The following is a 22,835-nucleotide window of genomic DNA, read 5'->3' on the forward strand; positions in this document are numbered from 1 at the left end:
CATGTCAATTATTCTGATACTTATTGATTTCATTTATTTATGTATACAGCAACCAAGATTGTTTACTTATTATGGTATTTTTAAAGGCATATCATCAAAGTACCTATAAAGTATAGATGAATATTTTTCTATAAACCTTTTCTTCTTACAAAGTCTCCAAGAATTCATATAGATCGACAGCTTATTGTATCTTTGCAGGCCATATGCACAACTTTACCCTTATTTCACACTATCTATACGGTTTTAACCGTATGTAAAAACATCGAACAGTAAAAATCCAAATCGACAACAAGTTCAGGCTCTTTTCACCAGTGACGTCCCCTGGGGGTAGGCAGATAGAGTGTCGCTTGGGGGCGGCAGTTACTCAAGGGTGACAAATCGAGGAGAATCATTTGGTATATATAGAAATAGCTACCTAAACTTAGTAATAACGAAAATATCTTTCCATTAATAAATTAAGCTCACAATTCAATGTATTAATAATTCATGACTGTAATTTTTTGTCGAGTTCGCGATGTCTAGTTTACTTCCGTTGCCCTTTGACGCCCATGGTGACAAGAAACGACACCGTGCACGGATGATACAAAATACTGTATAAAAAAATGGGGCGAAATTTTAGCGCTGCCCAGGGGCGGCTTTTTGTCTAGGGACGTCACTGCTTTTCACACTATACAGTATACGGTTTATGCACGGTTTTTTTCCGTCACAAACTCGGTTTGTGGTTGAGTATTGTGCTGTGCCGTACGATTTATCTAATGTGAAAGCGTGCATTAGGTCACTTACACCACTGAGTAATCGTTGGCCGTCCGGGCGCCGTGTATACAGGGTTAATGGACGGCTGCTATACCATTTCGGTTTTTAACCGTAGCCATGTAATGTGAAAAGGGCCATGCTCTTTTTCACGCCACTAAAAGAATTTCGCTGTTTGATTTTTTGCCATACAGTCAAAACCGTATAATGTGAAAGGAGCGTTACTCGTCATATACATCCTGAAAATGATATTTAGTTGCCTAAAATGGCGCCGGAATACGTTTCGCTTGAAAGAAGACAGGTGATAATATTTAGACTCTCTCTTCAGTCACCTGTAATCACGTAACTTTACTATAAACATTGTGATGAAGGTTATTTTCTTGTTTTTGATGAAGTCAAGTGATCTCACATCTTTAGAAGTGAGATGGAATAAGGAACAGGCAGGGTAGGTTGGTTTGACTCCAATAATAAGAAGATTAATGCGTGAATAAAATGAACCCTGGTTTTATTATCTCCTTCCAAATAAATATTAATTTAATTATTACAGGTACGTTTACAGATTATAATTTAGATTTGCAATTACAATCGTCTCGTGACCCATAATTGCTAGTCGCCCTGGTCTTGCGACAATAATACATAAGGATTCAAGGGTAGTTGGGAAGAAAGGATGAATGCGACTACAATTTGGCCCAACCATATAATAATTTCAACTTCACATATTAACCGATATTGCTCAATAATGATATTAATGTATTTTTCTTTTTATTTCAGATACATTCCGTGATTCAGAAGAAAATGTACAATACCGGGCATCTACTTTTCATAGTCTTAATTAGTGGCCAGATAAATTTAAGTTATTCTAAGTAAAATTTCGAACTCACTCATGTCGAAATGGTTGTGAACTAAAAATATACATAAATAATTAACGTTATATTTTAGTAGTATTCTTAATTTTGCGAAGTCTTTGCTTCTATTCAGTTTTAATCATTGTTGATTGCAAAATTTTAGTAAAAGAAAAATCATGTATTCAATGAATGAAAGTTTCTTCATTCAAAAAACTTGACAGTTTTGGACCGTATTATTGACAGAATCATAACTCAGTTTGTCACGTTATTATTGTATAAAAAAAATATTAAAAAACTTTTTAATTTGCAAGTCTTTTAAAAGTTTACACAGTTTAAAGCTTTATAGACTGTTGTATTGCTTGAATTCTATACAAGCAGTAAATAATTAAATAGTGTTGTGGTTATTTTTTTCATTGTTAATTAATAAGTGCTTAAGTGCAAGTGTTCTGAATATGTCTTCGTCGTATGTCCACATATCAAGTGGCCGTTTGTGGTACATTTTGGTCGTGGTTCTGTGCTTGTGGCAGGGTGCCCGCGGAGAGACTGCCGTGGGCGGGCCCCCGTGTCGCCTTAGTGAGTTTTACTGCGACACAGGACAGTGTGTCGCCCTCGACAAGTTCTGCGATGGCGAAGACGACTGCGGTGACAAGAGTGACGAGCCGAGATACTGCTCACGTAAGTTTCTCACCTTTTCATGCTTTCATTAAGGGCCCACATGCGCCACGTTGGTCAAAATGGAGATTTTATGGTATTTTCAGAGTATAACTCTGGACATTCCTTAAACGTTGTAGATAATCTATTTATATAATTTTGAAGCCTTATTATCCTTTATATTTATTTTAAACATTTGATGACTGCTTAAAGTATTTTTATTACATAAAAAAGTATTCTCTTAAACCTCTCGCTCTAATGTTTTAGAATATAGTCATATTTCAGTACGTCCATGTGAAGTGGTGTTAAGATTTTTTAGATTTATTAATTTTTAAACGCATTTACAAAACCATTACTAAAATTAATGTTAACATTATATAGTGACATATTTACGATAAAAAAATATATTTTATAATCTTTGTGATCCCAAATTTGACAAGAATTAGGTATTTTATTATTTTAAAATGGGCACGATCAACACATTTGAAGATAATTCAAAAGATACTGATTATAAGCTATGTCTTTGACCATTCAAATGTGATAAACATCCTACGAATAATGTTTGCTTTATAATAATTATTGACCTAAGAATTAGGTAGTATTTTTTTGAAATACGCCATTTCTATTGACATTTTCCAGTGGCTAAGCTACAACATACGGCAGTAGCCATAAATTGACAAACGATAAATGAAGTAGGGAGTAAGATTCTGTTAGCGCGCGCGTTTGAACGTGTACCTAAACGATTTTTTTTTAAACGGTACATGTTCAAACACGCGCGTTACCATGATCTTACTCCCTACTTTATTTATCGTATGTCAATTTATGGCTATGGCCGTATGTTGTATTTATATTTATTTTAAACATTTGATGACTGCATCATACAATGCAATAATACATAGAGACTTTTGCATATTTATGGTTAAGATAAACGATTTAAATATTGCCTTATTATTATTCGAATATTTCTAAAAATATTTATGTCCCTTCGTAATATAATTATCTAAGTTTATTCTGTCATCTAGGGATTCATAAAAACTCGAAATAAATGCCTTCCATCAGCTGCAGCTCATGCCGTGCAATATGAACTAATCCCCTTAGAAGTGAAATATCCCAACGCATTTAAAACTTGTGCCATAATCCGACGAATGGCCGTGATTATTTCTAAAAAAACCCGAACAATTTATCTCCGCGTATCTTGGCAGTTACTAAATGCTTGGAAGTAAATGGTCTCGTACAATAATTTAACGAAGTGACTTCTGGCGAGATTTCGGGAGGAGGTTTGGGTGTATTCTTATGGGGACGTCATATTTCACGCGCTAAGGAGGAAGATTATAATGACTGGCATAATGAGGCAGATTGTGACGGAGGGGGGGAGGTAAAGTCAGACGCGCATAACACGATACCTGCGATGTAAATGATAAATATAAATAAAAAAAATACAAACAACTTAGTACTACACTAGTGAATTTCAATATATTAAATTTTTCAATTTATTTATTTTTTTAACAAATTGTGGATATCACAAATTATAAGTTTAAGACGTTCACAACATGACATTTAGAAACAAAGATATATAAATATAACAGGATTTCCTTAAAATTAGATATATCAGTAGATAAATTATATAGGTACAAGGAAGTACACCGGATGAGTTAAGCAGACCCTATTTTATGAATTTATAAAACAACGTTCACCTAAACTCATTCTCACTTAGGTGGAATATATCAACACCCGAAGCAATTTCGTTGAATATAGTTATCGCCCTCCCAATTGGCATTACCAGTGGCAGGTTGGTTCTGCACCTTGGGAGAATAAACAAGTAATGGTCTCTATTTCTAAGATAGTTATCAGGGACACACAGGTCAACACTTCCCAGAATGGCAGAGTTCTCATTTATACCTCGTATAAGTCGAAAAAAATACGTAGCTAAATAAAGATTTCGTCTAAATTGCAGACTGCAGTATGTAAACATGCCTAAGAGAAAGTCAGTTGGATAAAGCCACGGACTATACTACGAACTATCTATTTATTAAATTTAACACATAGTTTTTATTAAACCATTTCTTTTATTCAACGAATTATTCACAATTTTTTGAGAATATATATTGAACATACATAACTTGAAAACACCTTAGATATATATACCCACTAGAAAAAATCATATTTGAAAAAATACGATGCTCGACGGAATTTGAACCTGTATAACCACTGGTATCGCGCTAACTGTGCATTAACCAATTATGCTACGAGCCTCCTATATTATTAAAACAATTTACACTATTTGGTCATACATGGAATCCTTATCAAATTGCGTTATTATTGAGGATCGGTTTTTGTGTATTAAAGCAAGGAATATTAATTACCTTAATTACATACCTAACGTATAAAGTTTGACGCATTACATCCTGGTAAAATGCATTAAGTCATAGGGTGTATAGTTTTTAACATAATAACAATATTAAGTAATATTGTTATTTTTTTATTCTGGCAGAAAGCATGATATGACTTAATACGTTTTGCGTGTACGAAATATAGGACTTGTAGCATGAAATATCAATCAGTCACAAATAGATAACAAGGAAGACTGTGATGCCGGTACCAAATATTTTAAATTACATATTTAAAAAATAACTATTTGTACCTAATATAATATATTATAACATGTATTGTATTAATTGTATTTTGTAACCCTCGTATATAAATATGTATATATTATATACGTCCACAAGACAAAGAAGAAGATTTCACGATAATGTCAAATTTTAACATTGTGAAATAAATTACGGAGGCGGACAATTTTATTGCCATTGTCTAAGCACAGGATTATAATAATAATAATTATTATTTGTCAGTGTAGACGTGGCTTAAATTATGTCAAAGTCTAAATTGTCGCCGTGTCGCGGAGTAATTATTGATGACACCATTAGCGAGAATCTTGAACGGAAAATATTTTTGCGGCCGCCTGTCTAATCTATTGTAGAGCGAATTTGTCGCCCTCTACGACAGCTTACTGGTTTTTGGTTTCAAAAATATCAATAGATCATATTTATTATGATCATTCTCAATGCAAGCCAGCCTGAAGTATTTTTATTTACATTTTTAGCAACCGAATTCTAATTTTTTAATAATATAATTCGGTATCTACTCGTTTTAGAAAGGATTTTTAAAACAAATGAATGTAATATTTACTGTCATTTAAATGACACACAGTTTTGAGTGTAGTATTGCTAACTGTCAATGAGAAACATTGCCAGATAAGGTATGAAAATAAGCTATTTTGCAACAAAAAAAAAACCGCTAGTATTTCTTATAATTAAAGAAATAATTACAAGATAAAAAGAACTTTTTATACACAACTTTTTTAAATTTTCTGTTGAATTATTATGCTCAATATGCTCAAACTTGTACTTGATATGAAGCAAATAAAAAACAAACAAAATATAGAATACTGACATGTCATTTTGATTTCCATAGTAACGCACGTATATATTAATAATTTAGTTGCTAGAACCACCCACTTAGCAACCAATAATAGTGGATTGGATTTTTTCCGAAATTACTTTTCATACAAAATAGAAATACCTGAAAATGAATTCAATTCTACTTAAAGATGGCTAAAAGTATTAAAAGAATGCATTGGCATCGTGTTTTGGTATATTCTAAAAGTTTCAAATGTCTAGCTAGTCGGGAAGTTAGTTAGAAATCGATTGAAAGATTTGTACTGGATAAACAACCACCGGACAAACAAGAATACGAGTTAATAATAATGTTGTAAAACGACTAGAAACTAGAACTTAGTAAAATAAGTCGTAATTTTTACCATTATTTTTAAAGAGAATTAACTGTTTTGCAACTAATAAATACGTAGTTCTTACAACCAAAAAATGATCAGGTACGAAATTAGCCACAGTTAATTTATTAGTAAGGTACAAGAGGTCAACTTGATGATTTTTAGCGAAATTGTAATATTCTAGCTTTTTGTGTTTTTTAAGCAGTTTTTGGTGTTGAAAAACGGTAGAATTAACGCCATACGCCAGATGCGTATTTTCCAAGCTAGATGTTTATTCAAAAATGCTAAATCTGGCAATAAAAACGCTAAGTTGGCAACGCTGGTCGAGTGGACATTGTAGATTTTATTAATATATTTACAATTAGTTTTTAATATGTAGTGGTAGTAGTAATATTAAAACCAAAATTGAAAATACCTATCTACAATATCAATTTAGTTTTTAATACCAAATACTCCAAATAGTAACTCTCACATAATACTACATTTGCTCCCACAGAGAACAGTAGATACAGCTATTATTATAATATTAAGTGCACCCAACTCGAGCAAGTCAGCAGCTACGTCTATCTCGGACAGCAGGTGCCCATAGACGGAAGCATGCACGATGAAATTGCTCGCAGAACAAAGCTCGGATGGAGTGCTTTCGGACGTCTGAATAGTATCTTCAAGAATGACCTACCATTATGTCTTAAGCGTAGGGTGTCCAACCAATGTGTGCTGCCCATGCTCACGTATGGCTGCGAGATGTGGACCCTCAACACGAGAGATGTCCAAAGGCTAAGAGTCGCACAGCGAGGCATGGAGAGGTGTATGTTGGGCATCACGCGAAAGGACCGTAATAGAAACGAATGTATTAGGAAGCAGACAGGAGTACGCGATGTAATAGACGTTGCTAAACAGATGAAATGGAGATGGGCGGGGCATATTGCTCGCCGAAAGGACGGCCGCTGGACAAATGGTACCCAAGGGGCACTAAACGACTACAGGGTCGCCCTAAAAGCCTCAAGATAAAGTTCGGCGGAAATACGTGGCAACGAACGACATAGGGCCGAGAGAGATGGAAGAAGCTTGGGGAGACCTTCATCCAGCAGTGGATTGACCCCAGCTGACGATGATGATATAATAATTATATAATATATATTAAAAGTCAATGCCGTATGTTGTTAAAATATGCAGTCATTTTATTCATTGATGTATTAAAAACGCTCATTAAATTCGCAGATGTTGCCCTGAATTAAAATAGAATTCCCCGAACTGGCAATAAAGGTGAATATATGTGGAAGGTGCAGTTTAACGACGACTCGGGTAGATATTTTCCCGACACTACAATGGGAAAGTGTCCGGGTTTTCCCATACAAGTTTTACGGAAAACTGCAAATGTCTGGAGATGGTACTAAGGAAATGGGGATGTTAGCCCGGATGGGGGCACAACTCAGTTTTAGCACCTTGTATACGACACCCTCAGAATAAGATATTCACGAATTCATTTTTGTATTTCGCGCGAGAAATTTTGAATGCCTGGTATAGGTACCTATTAAGTTTTATAAAAAAAAATAGTAAACACTGAGTAGTTTGGTCACATATTACAATCTTTTGAATACTACGAAGAGTTATACCCCGTTCACACGTGCAGGATTTACTGCTGACAGTACGTATTATCGCGGCTATAACAATAAAATGCTAGTTGCAAGATTGCATGCATGAATCAAAAAAGTTTGGAAGCTTCTTAATTTTCATGCAATAATTTTTGGTACTTTCATGGTTGGTGCGCGTGCATGGTAGAATGATAGTGGCGAACAACAAGCCACATCGCGTAGAGACTCATTTTGAGGTTAACCGATTTTTATGACCTGTCAAATAGTAGAGGTATCGCAATCTACAGGGAAATTGTTGTACGCTAAAATTACTTCGCATCTGTATTGGTATTATTTGTGTGTTTGCATTAATGCCTGTAATAAAACCCTACTTAGAATCGCCCTTATTTCTTCTTTTTATTATTTATTATTTCTTTATCTTTATCTCTATTTCTTATTTCTTTTCTTTCTCTAATCTTTAATTGTTTAGTTCTCTATAAATTTATAACTAATCTGTTAAATAACGATAATGAGATCGTTAAGGCTAATTCATAAATTCCAAAGCATTGTATATTCCCAATCCCAACTAAATAAATAATAATACACGATATTTTCATTCAATTGTAACTATCACTATAAGTAAGTAAATAATATATAGGTATCTATGTTCTAATTTACGCATTTTTATTCCATATTTTATTAAAACAATAAGTCATAAAACTATGCTTATTTACCGTAATACTTTATGAAAACACTGTGCCAATACTCCCAAAGAACACCAACACAACTGCAAATCGTTTTTAGCGTACAACAATGTCTCTGTAGATTGCGATACCTCTAACATAAAATGACAACATCGCGTCTCGCTTACTCTTGAAGAATGAGATTGGAGAGACACTCAGCACTTTTACGTGTAAACGAATAAGTTGAGAAAGTGGTTAACATACATTTCTTGCGAAAAAAATCTTGCTCTTGGGAGCAGAGAACTTGATAGATAACGAACACTCAGAATAAAACGCTACAGCTTGTAATGACACCTAACAATTATCTAAGAGAAAATCATTCAGAAAGCTACGTATCCATTGAGTATCAAGTAATAAAATCTGACAAAAATCTTTTTTTTTTTTTTTACTTTAGGGCCGTACTTCAACGGATACGGGATTTAAAAAATCGAACCACGATGATAGTTTCCACGTTATGTAAGGCGAATATATTTTTTCCTTCATCTGAAAATATGTTTGTTTGTATTTGTTTTCATTAAACATCTGCACGAAATGGAAAAATACATCAAAAACACCCACTCGGGGTAGAGGCAAGTTAGTGCGCCCGGGACATCGTTAGGAAACAGCCAGTACTTCCGCAATGCACGGGATCGGAATGGACCGGGCGGTGGCAGGCCGAACGATCAGGACCGGTTCTAAGAGCGCCATTGTTGAGGGCTAATAAAAGTTGGTCCCCGTGAACGAAAATGCGATCGGACCAGATTTACTGATATGGCAGTGGCGGCGGCGGTTTTCCCCATTGTGATATGCGCTTTCAAGTCCGGAGTGGGTACCTGTGACGGGAAAACTCGGAAAATGCTGTGATACTTACACTGTGGTGGAATTTTTGAATTGATGTCAACATACACAAACACTCACGTAGAGAGGTTTTTGTTATTATAAAATTGAAGTTATCCCAAATTATGTGTGTTGTTATGGAACGGCGGGATCAATTTTATTAAAAGCACCATTTATATTTAAACTGGTTTTATTAGAAGGTAATATATTGTATAATTAGATAATGTTTTAGACAATAACTTGTTAACAATAACAGTCTGATTTGATACAATGTGTGAATGGATTCGATGCGTCCGTTTTTACGGTTGAATTTAACTTAATTAAAAAGCTATATTTTTGATTCTATATGAAACAAAAAATAATAAAATTACGTAAGTATAGCATTATCAGAAATTTAGTTTGATAAGAAAATAGGATACATATAAAAGTATAAAACAATATCCGTTAGAGTGAAGTTTGAAACAATGAGCGATAAAGATGCATTGCATTCCAGACATTTAGATTGATAAGAACAACGGTTCGATAAAGCAAATCTTTATCAAATGCATTCTTAGCCATTCATTATGCATGCTTATTAATGCTTGATAATAATACAAAGATAGACTCAAATCTGCGGGGCTATAACAGTGTGTTAAAAAATAAATGTGTAATATACATTGTAAAAAAAGTATTATGTAGCAAAAAAAGTTCGTTTAATTAAAACAAGCTTTCGTGGGAAACGATAATTTTTAATACCAGTGGTTACAGTAGTATAAATACCTACATTCAACATGGTATTTGCTTTTTCTTTTTATGACGGAAAACTTAGAAAATATAACATTAGCATAGTACATAATGTAGGGAAGTTTTTCATTATTAAAATAATAATAAAGACGGATGAATAAAATTGAGGTTGTCTCAAATTATGTACCTATGTAATACACGTAACTATAATTACAAATATAACATACCATTTTTTAATGTAAAAACAATAGATATACGTACTTATATTATAATTTATATATTTTTTAACACTACAATATGCCATGCGGCCCAATGACAGTTGAGTAGTGAACAGTAACGTAGAAGTGAAACTAAACATCCAGGTTTTGAGAATACCTCTTAAATATAAATATATTGTTAATTTACCAGAAATCAAACCCAGAGTCCCCGGGCGAAAGACCAATGCATGTTTAAATTCGTTGAAAATAATGGCAAATAATGTAAGTTCGTTAAAAAAGCTCTCGTAAGCAAGAATCGTTTTATAATTGTAACGATAGTTGCAATTGTCAATACTTTTTAAGCATCGACACAATATTTTACCGATATCAGTAAGTACCTACCAATACTTTTTATTTCGAAATATAACACCCCTCCATAATCTAATAATTCGTTCAAAACATTGAGTGACTTTTTAAGAAAACGGTAAATACGTACATAAAAACACTAACAGTAAGCAGCAAAATCACTTTGTTCCTAACAGCAGGGAACACGAATAATAGGAAGTGGGTTGCCACCCGGGTGAGGTTGTAACAAGGTTTAATTTTCGAGTGTGGAGAAATATAAAAATATATATGATAAACTTAAACATGTATTAAATAATATATTATTTTCAATAATTACGCCTGTATCATTATTATTATTATTGTTTGTTTTCAAAATTTTATTTTTCTGTATTAAATTGTACTTAAGTATGTTTTGATTTAATTTGTTTTTCTGTTATTATTATTATTATATTCTATATTCTCTTCTTCTCTCTTGTGAGGGTAATATTTGTTATAATGTAAATCTCATGTTTGTACGTCTTGAATTTAGATTTGTTATGTCCAAAATGTTTTGTATTCTTAAATAAATAAATATAATTATATTATATGAAAGTTTGTATACGTATACGAAACGCACACTCAATACTGGTAATATTTGAAAACAATTCGGAGCCTTCGTATTTCTTAAATTTTATAATCTGACCATCATTAAGTCATAATCCAAATCTCGCTTAAAAATTTTTGTCTATAGCGATTGGCTCCACATTTCTATATTATTAATCAGTCCCAAATCTCCGTGTTGTACAGTCTACTAACTGACTTAAGTATATCCTTTTGTAATACGCTATAAAACACTTATACTAACTTATTCTCACGTAAGTGGACTACAATATTATTATTGCCTTAAATTATGTATGTAACTATAAATATTTTAAGTATTTCGTGCATACAATTAATTTTGTATGCTCTGTCTGTAGCTTTTGTGATACTGTAAATTCCTAAAATTTAATCAATTAATCGCATCTCAAGAAACTCGAAAATTTTGTATCGAAGGCTATAAATCACACTTCATTTCACTTTCGCTATTTCGACAGTAGACTCTACACTTCCTGCCATATACGAAGGAACGTTATGGCGAATAACGAACGGGCGATCCTTGTTTTTCTGACCTACATCCAGCCAGCTAGGAGGAAATCCAAACTTATTGTATCGGAAATCCAGATTCCAGGCCGAGCCAAGGAACAAGGGTGCGTGTGCTTTATAGGGGTAGAAGACATAAAAATGAAAAAAAAATATTTAGCAAAGCTGCAGCCCTTTTTTGGGGTAGGGCCGTTTGCTTTGTGCGGTAGAGCTTTTCTTGATTCTTTTAGAGGCTTTTGGTCAATAGATTCATGGATTCTTGTATGAAATATCTGGCATAAATGATTTTGGTTTTTGAATTATACACCCCAATACTATTTGAAAACATAAATAAAAATATATTTCATTTTATGTAACCTCTATTCACCTACTAATACTTATATAAGTCGTAATAGGTTATGATTTTTTTTTTAATATTCCCAATGTAAGTATAATTAGTTGTGTTCGTCGGTAGTTATTCAAATAAAGGTAATATGCATAAATATATAAATTAATTAATTATTTAATAAAACAAATTTTAGACACTAAAAGAAAATTAAAAAAGTTTCGGTCATTAAAGAAAAAAGCAGGGTAGGGTAATGATTTTAAAGCATGTTAAATCAAGTTGATAAATTTGAGAATGCTGGTTATAAAGTCAATTATCTCCATATTGTTTTATTTAGAAACATTTATGAAATTCAGCTAATATGTTACAGTAGGTATTGATGAAAAAGACAATTCAAATTAAAATATTATTTAACAATAAACGGTACAAGTTTGTTTACTGGAAGCCAGGCGGGAACAGGGGCAATTTTCATAGCCAATTTCGGTAAGGTTCATAATTCAAGAATTATAACCTAACCCAGGGGTCGATAAACCGCGGCTTTATCCGCGGTATCAGTGTGCGGCTCTTTGCCAAATTCCCAATTTTTACAAAAACTTTTCCAAAATTCACAATTGTAATTTTTCGTCATTGATTTGTACACTTATTATATGATATAATGACATTACCGCGAGGCTATTTTTTCCTCCGTGATGGTTGATGCAAAAAGGTGTGATTGTTGTTGTTTTAAATCCGCCCATTGCAAAAGTCGACAAATAAAATTTTTCTTCGTTTGATATTGACACGAGCACTTATGAAATACAATTTTATTGGTGGATTTAACAAGCAAATAGTTACGGAGCTCAAAATTTGTAGGTCTTGCCACCAAAATTGAGGATTTGGAGAGAGAAAAATGAAATTTAATGTCACAACACAAGTGAGGCGCTCTAAAAGATCTACATAAAGTAGATAGATACTACGATTTTTAATACATATTATGGAATAGCTTTCCGAACATTGGAGTCTACATAATAATATGTATGTGAACAATCATTTTCAAAGATGAACAATATAAATAGCATTTAGAGAAGTCAAATAACCGATGAGAATATTTTTGTGTCGCGCCTGAAATTAAAAACTACAAGTTACATACCAAACATACACACTCTCTAAAGAAATGCAAGGAAGGTCATTGTTCACATTAGTTGGAATGCGTAAAACTTGTATGTTATTGATATTATGTAAAAATTATATTTATAATGTCAACAATAAAAACATATAAAATTAAGTATTTACGTTAGTTTTATTCGGGAAATCTTCTTCACTTAATAAATAAGCAATTATTTCATTTAAATAAATCATATTAATAAAAATATACGTATGGCTCTCGATTTTTTTTTCAGAGTTGTGCCAGTCATATTTGGCTCTTTTGGTTCAAGAGTTTGCCGACCCCTGACCTAACCTAACCTAGCAAATAATCCAGTATATCGGCTATTTCAAAAATCTGTTTGCCGCTGGCTTCCACTAAATATACAAGAATCCAATACACGAATTAAGTATAAATGATCTCAAGCATAAGTATGTTTAATTTTAGAGGTTCTAAATTAATGTCAAACGATATTGTGCTAATTTAGTCGAAATATCAATATTCATTTGCAACCAATTTTAACCTATTTTTTTCTAGCAGAAAGAGCCGAATTTGATAGTAAATGTATAATAATAAACAATTAGAATATAAAAATATATATATATTTGTAACTAATATACTTATTTAAAATATTGCACGAGGCATATACCTAATATAGAAAGTTGATTGTTCTATAATATAAGCTGTGCCGATCTACTAAATAAAATAATATAAACTAAATAAAAAAATGTTTATGGATTTTCTATTTTAAAAGTTATTATTAATCCCAATTCCCAAAGTTATAAATTTAGTATTGTAGTAACTTATTTCGTACTTAAGTGGTTTCTAAATAATCCAATTTTTACGTACCTACGTGTTTTCAATTAAAGAGAAAAAAACTTATTAAAACTTTTAAAACCCAATAAATCATGGCGGTCACTTTTCATTTAATATTTACGATACTTAAAAAAAAGACCCCACAAGTGCGCAGTGGCGTCGCAGCGAAAAAAAAAACGCACGGCGTAATTTAATAATGGCAGTAAAACGCAGGTTTTATAAAATTGCTTTTTTTATTTAAGGGACGGCGCGTGGGCGGACCTCACGAGACGCCCCTGATATAAATTATTCAATACTTCGGGGACCGGGGAGGGGGTGTTCTAGGCTCCGCTCTGATTGAAAAAACCAATAGATTAAATAACTTATTTTACTAGATGTGAGGTTTGCTTACTCGCTTGTTTATGGAAGCATATGTTAAATGTAACACGTATTCGTTGCACATACGTGAATTGAATAATAAATCTTTATTTAAAAGCATAACGCAATTAGGATTTGTGTATAAATACTTATGATAAACATTTGAATGAACGACTGAACATTAGTTTTCAACTGATTTCATTTAAGTATTTTTAGATTTCAATAATTACAAGATACAAAGAACTTTTTATACACAACGTTTTTAAATTTTTTGTTGAATCATATAAACTTGACTTGACTAGCTTAAACGATCAAAAAAAATGTACTTGATAGAAATAATACTGAAATGTCATTTTGACATTTCATATTGATTTCCATAGTAACGCACGTATATATTAATAATTTAGTTGCTAGGACCCCAGACCCCTAGCAACCAATAATATTGGATTGGATTACGGATTTCTTCCGAAATAACTTTTCATACAAAACAGAATTAACTGACAATTAATTCAATTATATTTAAAGATGGCTAAGAGTATTAAAAGAATGCATTGGCATCGTGTTCTGATATATTCTAAAAGTTTCAAATGTCAAGCTAGTCGGGAAGTTAGTTAAAAATCGATTGCAAGATTTGTATTGGATATACAACCACCGAATAAATAAGAATACGACCTAATTAAAACGTTTAAAATGAATTTTATGTAGTCCAGTTCGTAAGGCACTGTGCTCTTAATGGGTGTTCCGGATTCGATTCTGGGTGAAGTCATAACAATTATCCATTTTTTACTGGACAAATATAAACCAAGAAAAACATCAATACATCTGAACAACGGAGAGAGAGCCAGAGCATTCGCTCGCTGTTCTATGTTCTATATTATTGCTCATAGACTTATTATTATATATATGTGGTTTTCTCAAAAAATGTGTATTTATGTGATCATTTTACTTCTACTCGTGCACTGCTATTTCACTACACTACTGTCATTGAGCCACATGGCCTGTTACATAGAATATAATATTATATTACGTGTATTAAAATAAATAATTTTATTAGTATGTAGTATATTGATTTGTGAGAAAAGGGCAAAAGATGTCTCGTAGACAATTCATGTTACTATGATGAACTACTTTAATTGCAGTTAATGGTATTCAGCTTGAGCAGGTCTGCAACTACACCTATCTCAGACGCTTGAAACGTAGAGTATACGTCAATATACTGTGCTTCCAGTACTTATGTTTCGAGGTTCAACCCATGTTCACGACATGTCAAATAGTAGCATACAATGTCAAAATCGCATGTTGCTTACACTTGAATAATGAGATTGGCGAGACAGTCAGCACTTTTACGTATAAACAGTTATTATCGTGATAGTTTAAAATACATATTATTAGTGCAAGTATATCCATGCACATGTAATAGCGCTAATATGTTTATAATAGCATTGATTGTTCTTAATCCTTACCTTAATAATAATTAATAAAAAGCCTTAATTGTTGCACGTCAACATGTTCTAACTTTCCTAGGATTTCTACATAATTTCCATGTTCTATAGTAGGTACATCATAATTTAATAGCCACATAGAATGGTTTTCACCTCTTTTGTCTACATGTACTTAAAACACTGTGTTTAATGTTGGCGTATCCCATTAAAACATACCTTCGCTCAAGGACAGTGCGGTGAATTTTACACTATACGTAATACAAAGCCCAACACTACGGATTTAACACGTCGTCCTTTTTAACCTAATTATCATACAGCCTCTAAGAATATTAACAAAAAACACTTATGCTTTAATTACGTATATTCAGTAGGTACTTAGCAAATACAGGAGCGCGTAATCATTTGTACAAAGAAAATATGACTGATACAAATTATATTAACATTCATTATATTTTTTGAGTAAATGAAAGTATATTAATTCAAACTCTACAGTTCATAACAGTAGGTATCACATTTATACCATTGTAAATGATTCTAATACCATTCAAATTGTTCAAACATAACTCAGTTCTGCTCTACGAGTTGTTTCAATGCAGATCAAACTCTAATGAGTTCTTTCCCTTTTATCTACACTATGTAATTATTATAATTTGAGATTAATTGACGAATAAACAATACTGAAGATTAACATCCATCGAGAATCCATCCATCACTAATAATATACACCTTCTACCGGATCAGAGCCCGTTGGTAAGGGTTACTGTTACTACAAGGAACAATTCATCTACCATTGATTTTTACATATCTTTGAATGTCTTTCATCGACTATATAAATTACTTTGAGCATGCATTAAAATGATGATAAATGCAATACTGTCATACACCTTTCAAAATGTGCACCTCCTTCGACATTTATTAAGTAACTTAGTCTGAACCGATCCGTTTAGTTTCAGTACAAAAAAATGTTTATTATCCAATTGTCTTCCATTCAGTCGAACTGTTTTTAATGTTATATCTGAGATATGTCATGTTACATTTTACGTAACATGGCTACATTTAAAACGCAGATATTAAAAATAAATAATGTTAATTAAATAACAAAATTTGGCACAACCTTGTTAAAAAGTGTGTGTCAACCCTTGTTTCCAAGACAATGACGGTTAAAAATAGGCCAATCGGATTCATTCCCGCCTTTTTGAAAGCGTCTTGTCAACAAATAAATTATTTCCGCCCGCAAGATCCTCACTCCAAGTTTAGATTCAGTGCCGAACGGGTGTCACCGGTTAAAGTATAGATACAGTTTCAACGCCATTTGTAGTTACTTCCTCTCGGACAGGAAGAAGGATTCGCAGTTCATAATTCCAGCCAAGATGAAGTTCCAGCCATCACAATTTAAACATAAAGTTAAGTAATAGTTACCATCTTCCAAGAAATTTCTCTATGCCCATACCAAGCAACGCTTCTCAAATTGTATTTTTTTTTTGTATCATTCTTAAATTTCAATGGTTTGTGTAATTAAATGACACTTTTAACGATTAGCTGTGTTCTTATTTTTATACTGTTATATTTAATTTGTAATTACACATCTTTCAAGGCGCCCAAAAATTATAATTTAATATTTCAACGAGTTTACAAATGACATTTTATTTGAGGTAGATAAGTGATTTATAAGGCATTCTTTACACAGGGTTAAGTTGGCAGAAAGCCGAATCTTATAAGCTGTGAGATTAAAAGTATTAAATATTTCATGTTTTATTGATTGATTTAGTTGGCACTCTATGTTTGATAATTGTGCATTACAATTATTAAACTTCTTTTACTATCATTCAAACTATTTATACATTTTACACTTGCATTTTCTCTAATTTGACAATTGACGCTACCAATGCGTGGTGCGATTTTTTTAGTTTACGATGTAATAAAATCAACTAAGAAATATTGTGTTTTTGTTGACTTAATTTTGTATAGAGAAAGTTTTTTTCATTTCATAAAATGTCACTGTAAATTTGTTTCGACTTTTAAACTTTGAGATGTGTTACTTGGTACAATACTTTTGAATTAATTATTACCTATTATATTGTATTATATTTTATATTATATTCCATGCTATATTTCATTTATGTTGACAATTTGCTTATTATTGTATATTACCTATTGCATGAATTTTATGTGATTCGTATTCCTTTTACGTTTTTTTGACATTCAATGCATACATACCTACTTTATAAAAACTTATTATAAAGTTTGTTTTGCTACATACTTTTCATTAAAACATGAAAAGTATGAAGTAAATTGATTTAAATGTTAGCTGGTTGTTAAATTGATTCAAATTTATCAAATTCGATAAGAATTAGTTAATTTTCAACTATTTTAGTATTATTATTAAATATGATATAATTACTAAATTTATGGTAATGTTCATAGCTGCCATTAAAATTTTAAAGCTATTTCCGTTAATAAAGGAGGTAGCCATTTTCTGAACTAAAATTACTATAATTAGTAATATTATAATTATAAAAGCATACGCCATTTTGGTTATGAATCCAGTTCAGTTTGTGCCTTCTTACAAAACACTACAATTTGCATAGTCAAATTTGTTGTTTTTTTATTCAAGAAATTTCACGGTGAGTACTATAATTAAAAAAAATCTATATTATATTTCATAATATTCAATAATATTATAGACTATAGTTCTTTCTGTTCATTCTTATTATTACCTAGTCATTCTTTCTCACGCGATAAAAACGCCGAGACTTGAACGTAATAAATTTTTTGTTGACGACTTCGTTAATATTTACGCATTTTTTTGTCTTGTGAAATACGACGCGCCACACAATAAAACGTTGTATTTCAAATTGTTTCAAACCAAAGAAGATTGATCTTTGTTTCAAAACGTATTTTGTTTTGTTGTTTTCAATACCCGTGTCGAAATAATGCATTGACTTCAAATCACGCATTATATGCGTATATTTCTTGTAAACAAAATTATATTATGCAAACGATATTGCTGAGTTCATTGTAGAAGCATTTATAATACCTACTTACATGAATTCCCGCTTGTTTTTTAGTTTTTGTTGTTAGTTGTACCTACTCGATTTGTCTTCCAAGTTTTTTTGTTTGGAAAAAGATATAAATGAAGAAAAACCATTAAATCTTATCTTTGTGTTTTGGGGAAATGATCAAACAGATATAATTTCATCGTAATCCGGTTAAATAAAGTCATATTTTTTTCAATTTCAAATCAGTCATATATAAAAATTCATTATTAATTTTGTTAAATTATTTTCAGAAAAGAGAAATTAACTCCGCCATTTGCAAAACCTAAAATTTGTTAAAATGCCATTATTTCAATGGAAAATTACCAATTTGCAATGTTGCCAAATTTGTTCCATAGTACCTATATACCTACATAAATTATAAAACATTTTAGAAAGAGAAATCATAAATTTTGTTGTCTCCTTCTAAATTATCCTATGATAATTAAATTCGAAATTAGAATCTTGCATTTGTACGTACTTTTTTAGCTGTATGCTATGTGGTTAGTGAGCTAGTATATAATAAATAGTAAATAATAAACCCGGCCGAATCCGACAAGTACATAGAATGTCTTGTTGCTATCCCAAACACACAAATAAGTGAGTGTTTGAGAAATAATATTTTTTATTTTTGTGGATTGATTTTTTTTCATATCATAAATGTTTGGTTATTTTTTTAAGATATGGGAATGATTTATAATCTTGTTTCAAGATAATGGAGTATTTATATGTTTTTTAAAGCAAGAATGTCTATCTAAACAAATTCAAATTGTTTAAAGTTAACTTCTTAATAAATTTTTTTTGTAAATTTATATTGTTTTAGTGTTTTTGAAATTAATGATTTAAAACTCGTTATTTTTTACAAATCACTGAAAAACGCTATGCCAAATACTGTTTTCAGATTTTTTTCAACTGTTCGTATTGTGATTGATGAGACAACGAGATCATCGACATCGATACTACAACTACTTCTTTACTTCACTTCACTTCTACATTTCTCTGCACTGATTGGATCTTCGATCTTGAAGAGAAAATCTACATTTCTCAGCACAACTGGATGAAAAAATAACTGAAAAAGCTAAGTAAATTGAAATAGAATTGATTGGAATTGTTTTTATTGAACTTTTAGTAATCCTATAATAAATTTTTTTTTTCTTCTTCTTCTCAATATTAAAAGTACTTACTCATTTTTTAAAATAAATTAATAAAATTACCAAGCAAAATAATATTTGTTTGTTTAATTATTGATAGTTTTATAATCTATCTCTTTTTATGATTCACATTTGAAATTTTTAAGTGTTGTGATTTTAATTCTATATTGAAATTCATTTAACGTCCATTGGTCATTTAAACAATTTCAACAAATTTTATTAATGTAGTATAAATAAAATTGTAATTTTCAGCTTATATACCTACTTAATAATTGACAACCAGCGAAATATTTTAATTTTTTGTGTATGAACCAATTTTATTCAATATTTTTGAATAGGTTTGTCCAAGCTGTTGTGAAACGAAGAGTTTCACAGCTATATTTTATAATATTGTACATATATTCAGTACAATAAATGATTTGGTTTTACTTTAGAGTGTATACTAAATTAAAAAATTCTGGTTTAACAATTAATTTTAAGAAATCCGAATTTTGTAAATCAGAATTAAAATTTTTGGGTTATATTGTAAATGAAAAAGGTTTGCAGTGCGATCCTATTAAATTAGATTGTGTTAAGAATTTTCCAATACCCAAGTCTTCGAAAGATATTAAATCATTTGTTGGTTTATGTAGTTATTATCGAAGATTTATAAATAATTTTTTTACTATTTCTGCACCTTTAACTAAACTAACTGGTATAAAAGGTGGTATTTCTAATTTTAAATGGTCACCAGATGCACGATTAGCATTTGAGTCACTAAAACAGCTGTTCTTGCTTGTCCAAATTTTGAATTGGAGTTTTCTTTACATACTGATGCAAGTAATTACGGACCTGTGCGTTATTGTCACTAAAAGGCAATACACATGGAAGACTTGCAATTAAAATTATCAAAATATCGTATTAATATTATATGAAAACGGACCTGTGCATTATTGTCATCACAAGACAATACACATGGAAGACTTGCAATTAAAATTATCCAAATACCTATCGTATTAATATTATATAAACCCGGACCTGTGCGTTTTTGTCACCACAAGACAATACACATGGAAGACTTGCAATTAAAATTATCCAAATATCTATTAATATAATATAATATATCCTTATCTACTAATATTATATCTATCTATATATTAATATTATTATTTTATAAACTGATTTGTAAACTTTCTGTTTGCAAATATTTTCTATAGATTTAATTGGACCTTTTCCAAGAACAATTATTTAATAATTTCAATAACGACAATAAATTTAAAATTTAAGAAAGAAATCTATTCAATAATTCAATATAATACTGGTGACATTGTTTACCGTTAAAACGCTATAAATTTCTTTTGCTGAAATATAATACTTAAAAAGATTTCACCTGTGATGTATATTCTGGGAGATATGAATTTAAAACCACTTGGAAAATTCCACATAAAAGATATTAAAAAAAGTATTTAATTGTTAATTTAACTCTAAAGAATTAATGATTGAATACATTAATTAATGATTTAAACTATTTAAAACTTACTTTATTTTTTAATAAGAAAGTTATTTATTCCTTTCTATTCAACAAAAGGGGTAACTCTATACATTGTATAGACACTTATTTTTAGGTTCATTTTTAATACAAGTAATTTTGTATTACTAACAATTCTTTGTGTATGTATTGATGTCAAAGACTAAAAGTCTGTCTATTAAACAAAACGATCGTTCTTGTTGTAATAATCGTTGCGCTTTTGCAACAATTACCTTATCATTTCTCCGTTATTCAATATATTATAGAAACTTCTTAATATTGTTTAACTCTAATTAAATAAATCTTCTATGTAAATTGTTTAAACTGTTTTAAACTACATATTTTTGTTTTTTTATTCAAGGTTGATAATGTCGATCCTGAAGTACTATGAATGAAGTACAGTCTACTTGTGGAATTCAAGGCAGCAGCTTTCCAGCGCTTTGACTATGGAATTGCAACCTGATACAAATTGTTGTCCTAAAAAATGGTATACTTTGCTTAATGAATGTATAAAAAACACTTATAAAATAATGTATTTCAGTATATTGACAGGTATCGGTTTTAATTGCTTGGTTGTAGTTGTTGAGAGGTTTTCTGCGTGGATTCTGACAAGTACGATTGTCAATTTTTGTTTTGTATTAACAATACTGTTATAATCCTAATATTGTTTGGATTATTTCTATAACTTACATTATATTCTGAGAGAAAGGTTTAATTTTGCTTATGGGTTAATTTTCTTTATATTTTTTAATACTGCTAAAAGTTTTTTTTTGAGAGTAGAGAGCTTGATGAAGTTATCTAGATTCATGGGTTATTTTTTTTTTCTCTTTTTTCTCGTTCATGGTGATAATTTCTAGTTATTTAACCTTATTGAACGAGGTTATACAATTTCTCTTCTGTAGCTCGGCATGTCGGATAGACTGGTGTAACTTATGTTAGCCAGCGCCTTCGTGTATTTTTTATGGATTGTTTGTTAGCTTATGAAGTCGCGAAATTTTATTAAGTTGCAACGATTCTATTTCTTACCATTGAGTTGCGAACATAGAGAGGGGATTCTTTACTCAATGGGGCATATATTACGTGATCTCACGGTATGCTATTTTTTCGAGCTCAGAATAGGAAACAAGCCTGGGAATTGGTCACTAAATTAAGTTCTTACTCGAAATGTTTTTATTGTAAAAAGGCATGGTAGAGGCTCGAATGCTTCTTATTTTGTGTCACTAAATTCGTTCTTTGCAAAGAGGTAACAACATGTCAAAGTGTTTGTTGCTTCGAATTTCGCTGGTGGAGTTCAAAAACTTAATTACAAATTAACTTCGGACGTTTAATGTAATGTTTTTGATTATTTTTGTGGGTTCAGATGATATTTTCATAGCTTTCTTTTTTTTTAATTTCTTTGTTAATTATACCTTCCGATCGATCCAGCAACTTTGCTGAATTCTTTAGTTAAAGCAGTTGAATTTAGAGGAGGAATATAAAAGACTTTGAGATTGTTTTTGTGTTTTGATTGATCTTGGCTTAACTAA

At 31.1% G+C, this 22,835-nt stretch overlaps 1 protein-coding gene across 1 annotated transcript in view; it reads left to right on the forward strand.

Moving 5' to 3' along the window:
- The first annotated feature begins 1,958 nt into the window (after positions 1 to 1,958).
- The window catches only part of LOC147073889 (uncharacterized), a 670,186-nt gene continuing 649,309 nt past the window's right edge, over positions 1,959 to 22,835 (forward strand). The window contains exon 1 of the mRNA XM_085944702.1: positions 1,959 to 2,270. Within this exon, the coding sequence (XP_085800828.1) occupies positions 2,048 to 2,270 (223 nt within the window). The 5' untranslated portion in view covers positions 1,959 to 2,047. The remainder of the gene's footprint in view (positions 2,271 to 22,835) is intronic.

Source organism: Rhyacophila brunnea, unplaced genomic scaffold (genome assembly GCF_057557595.1).
Source record: "Rhyacophila brunnea isolate RB1 unplaced genomic scaffold, BYU_Rbru_1.0 scaffold_17, whole genome shotgun sequence".
Classification (NCBI taxonomy): domain Eukaryota; kingdom Metazoa; phylum Arthropoda; class Insecta; order Trichoptera; family Rhyacophilidae; genus Rhyacophila; species Rhyacophila brunnea.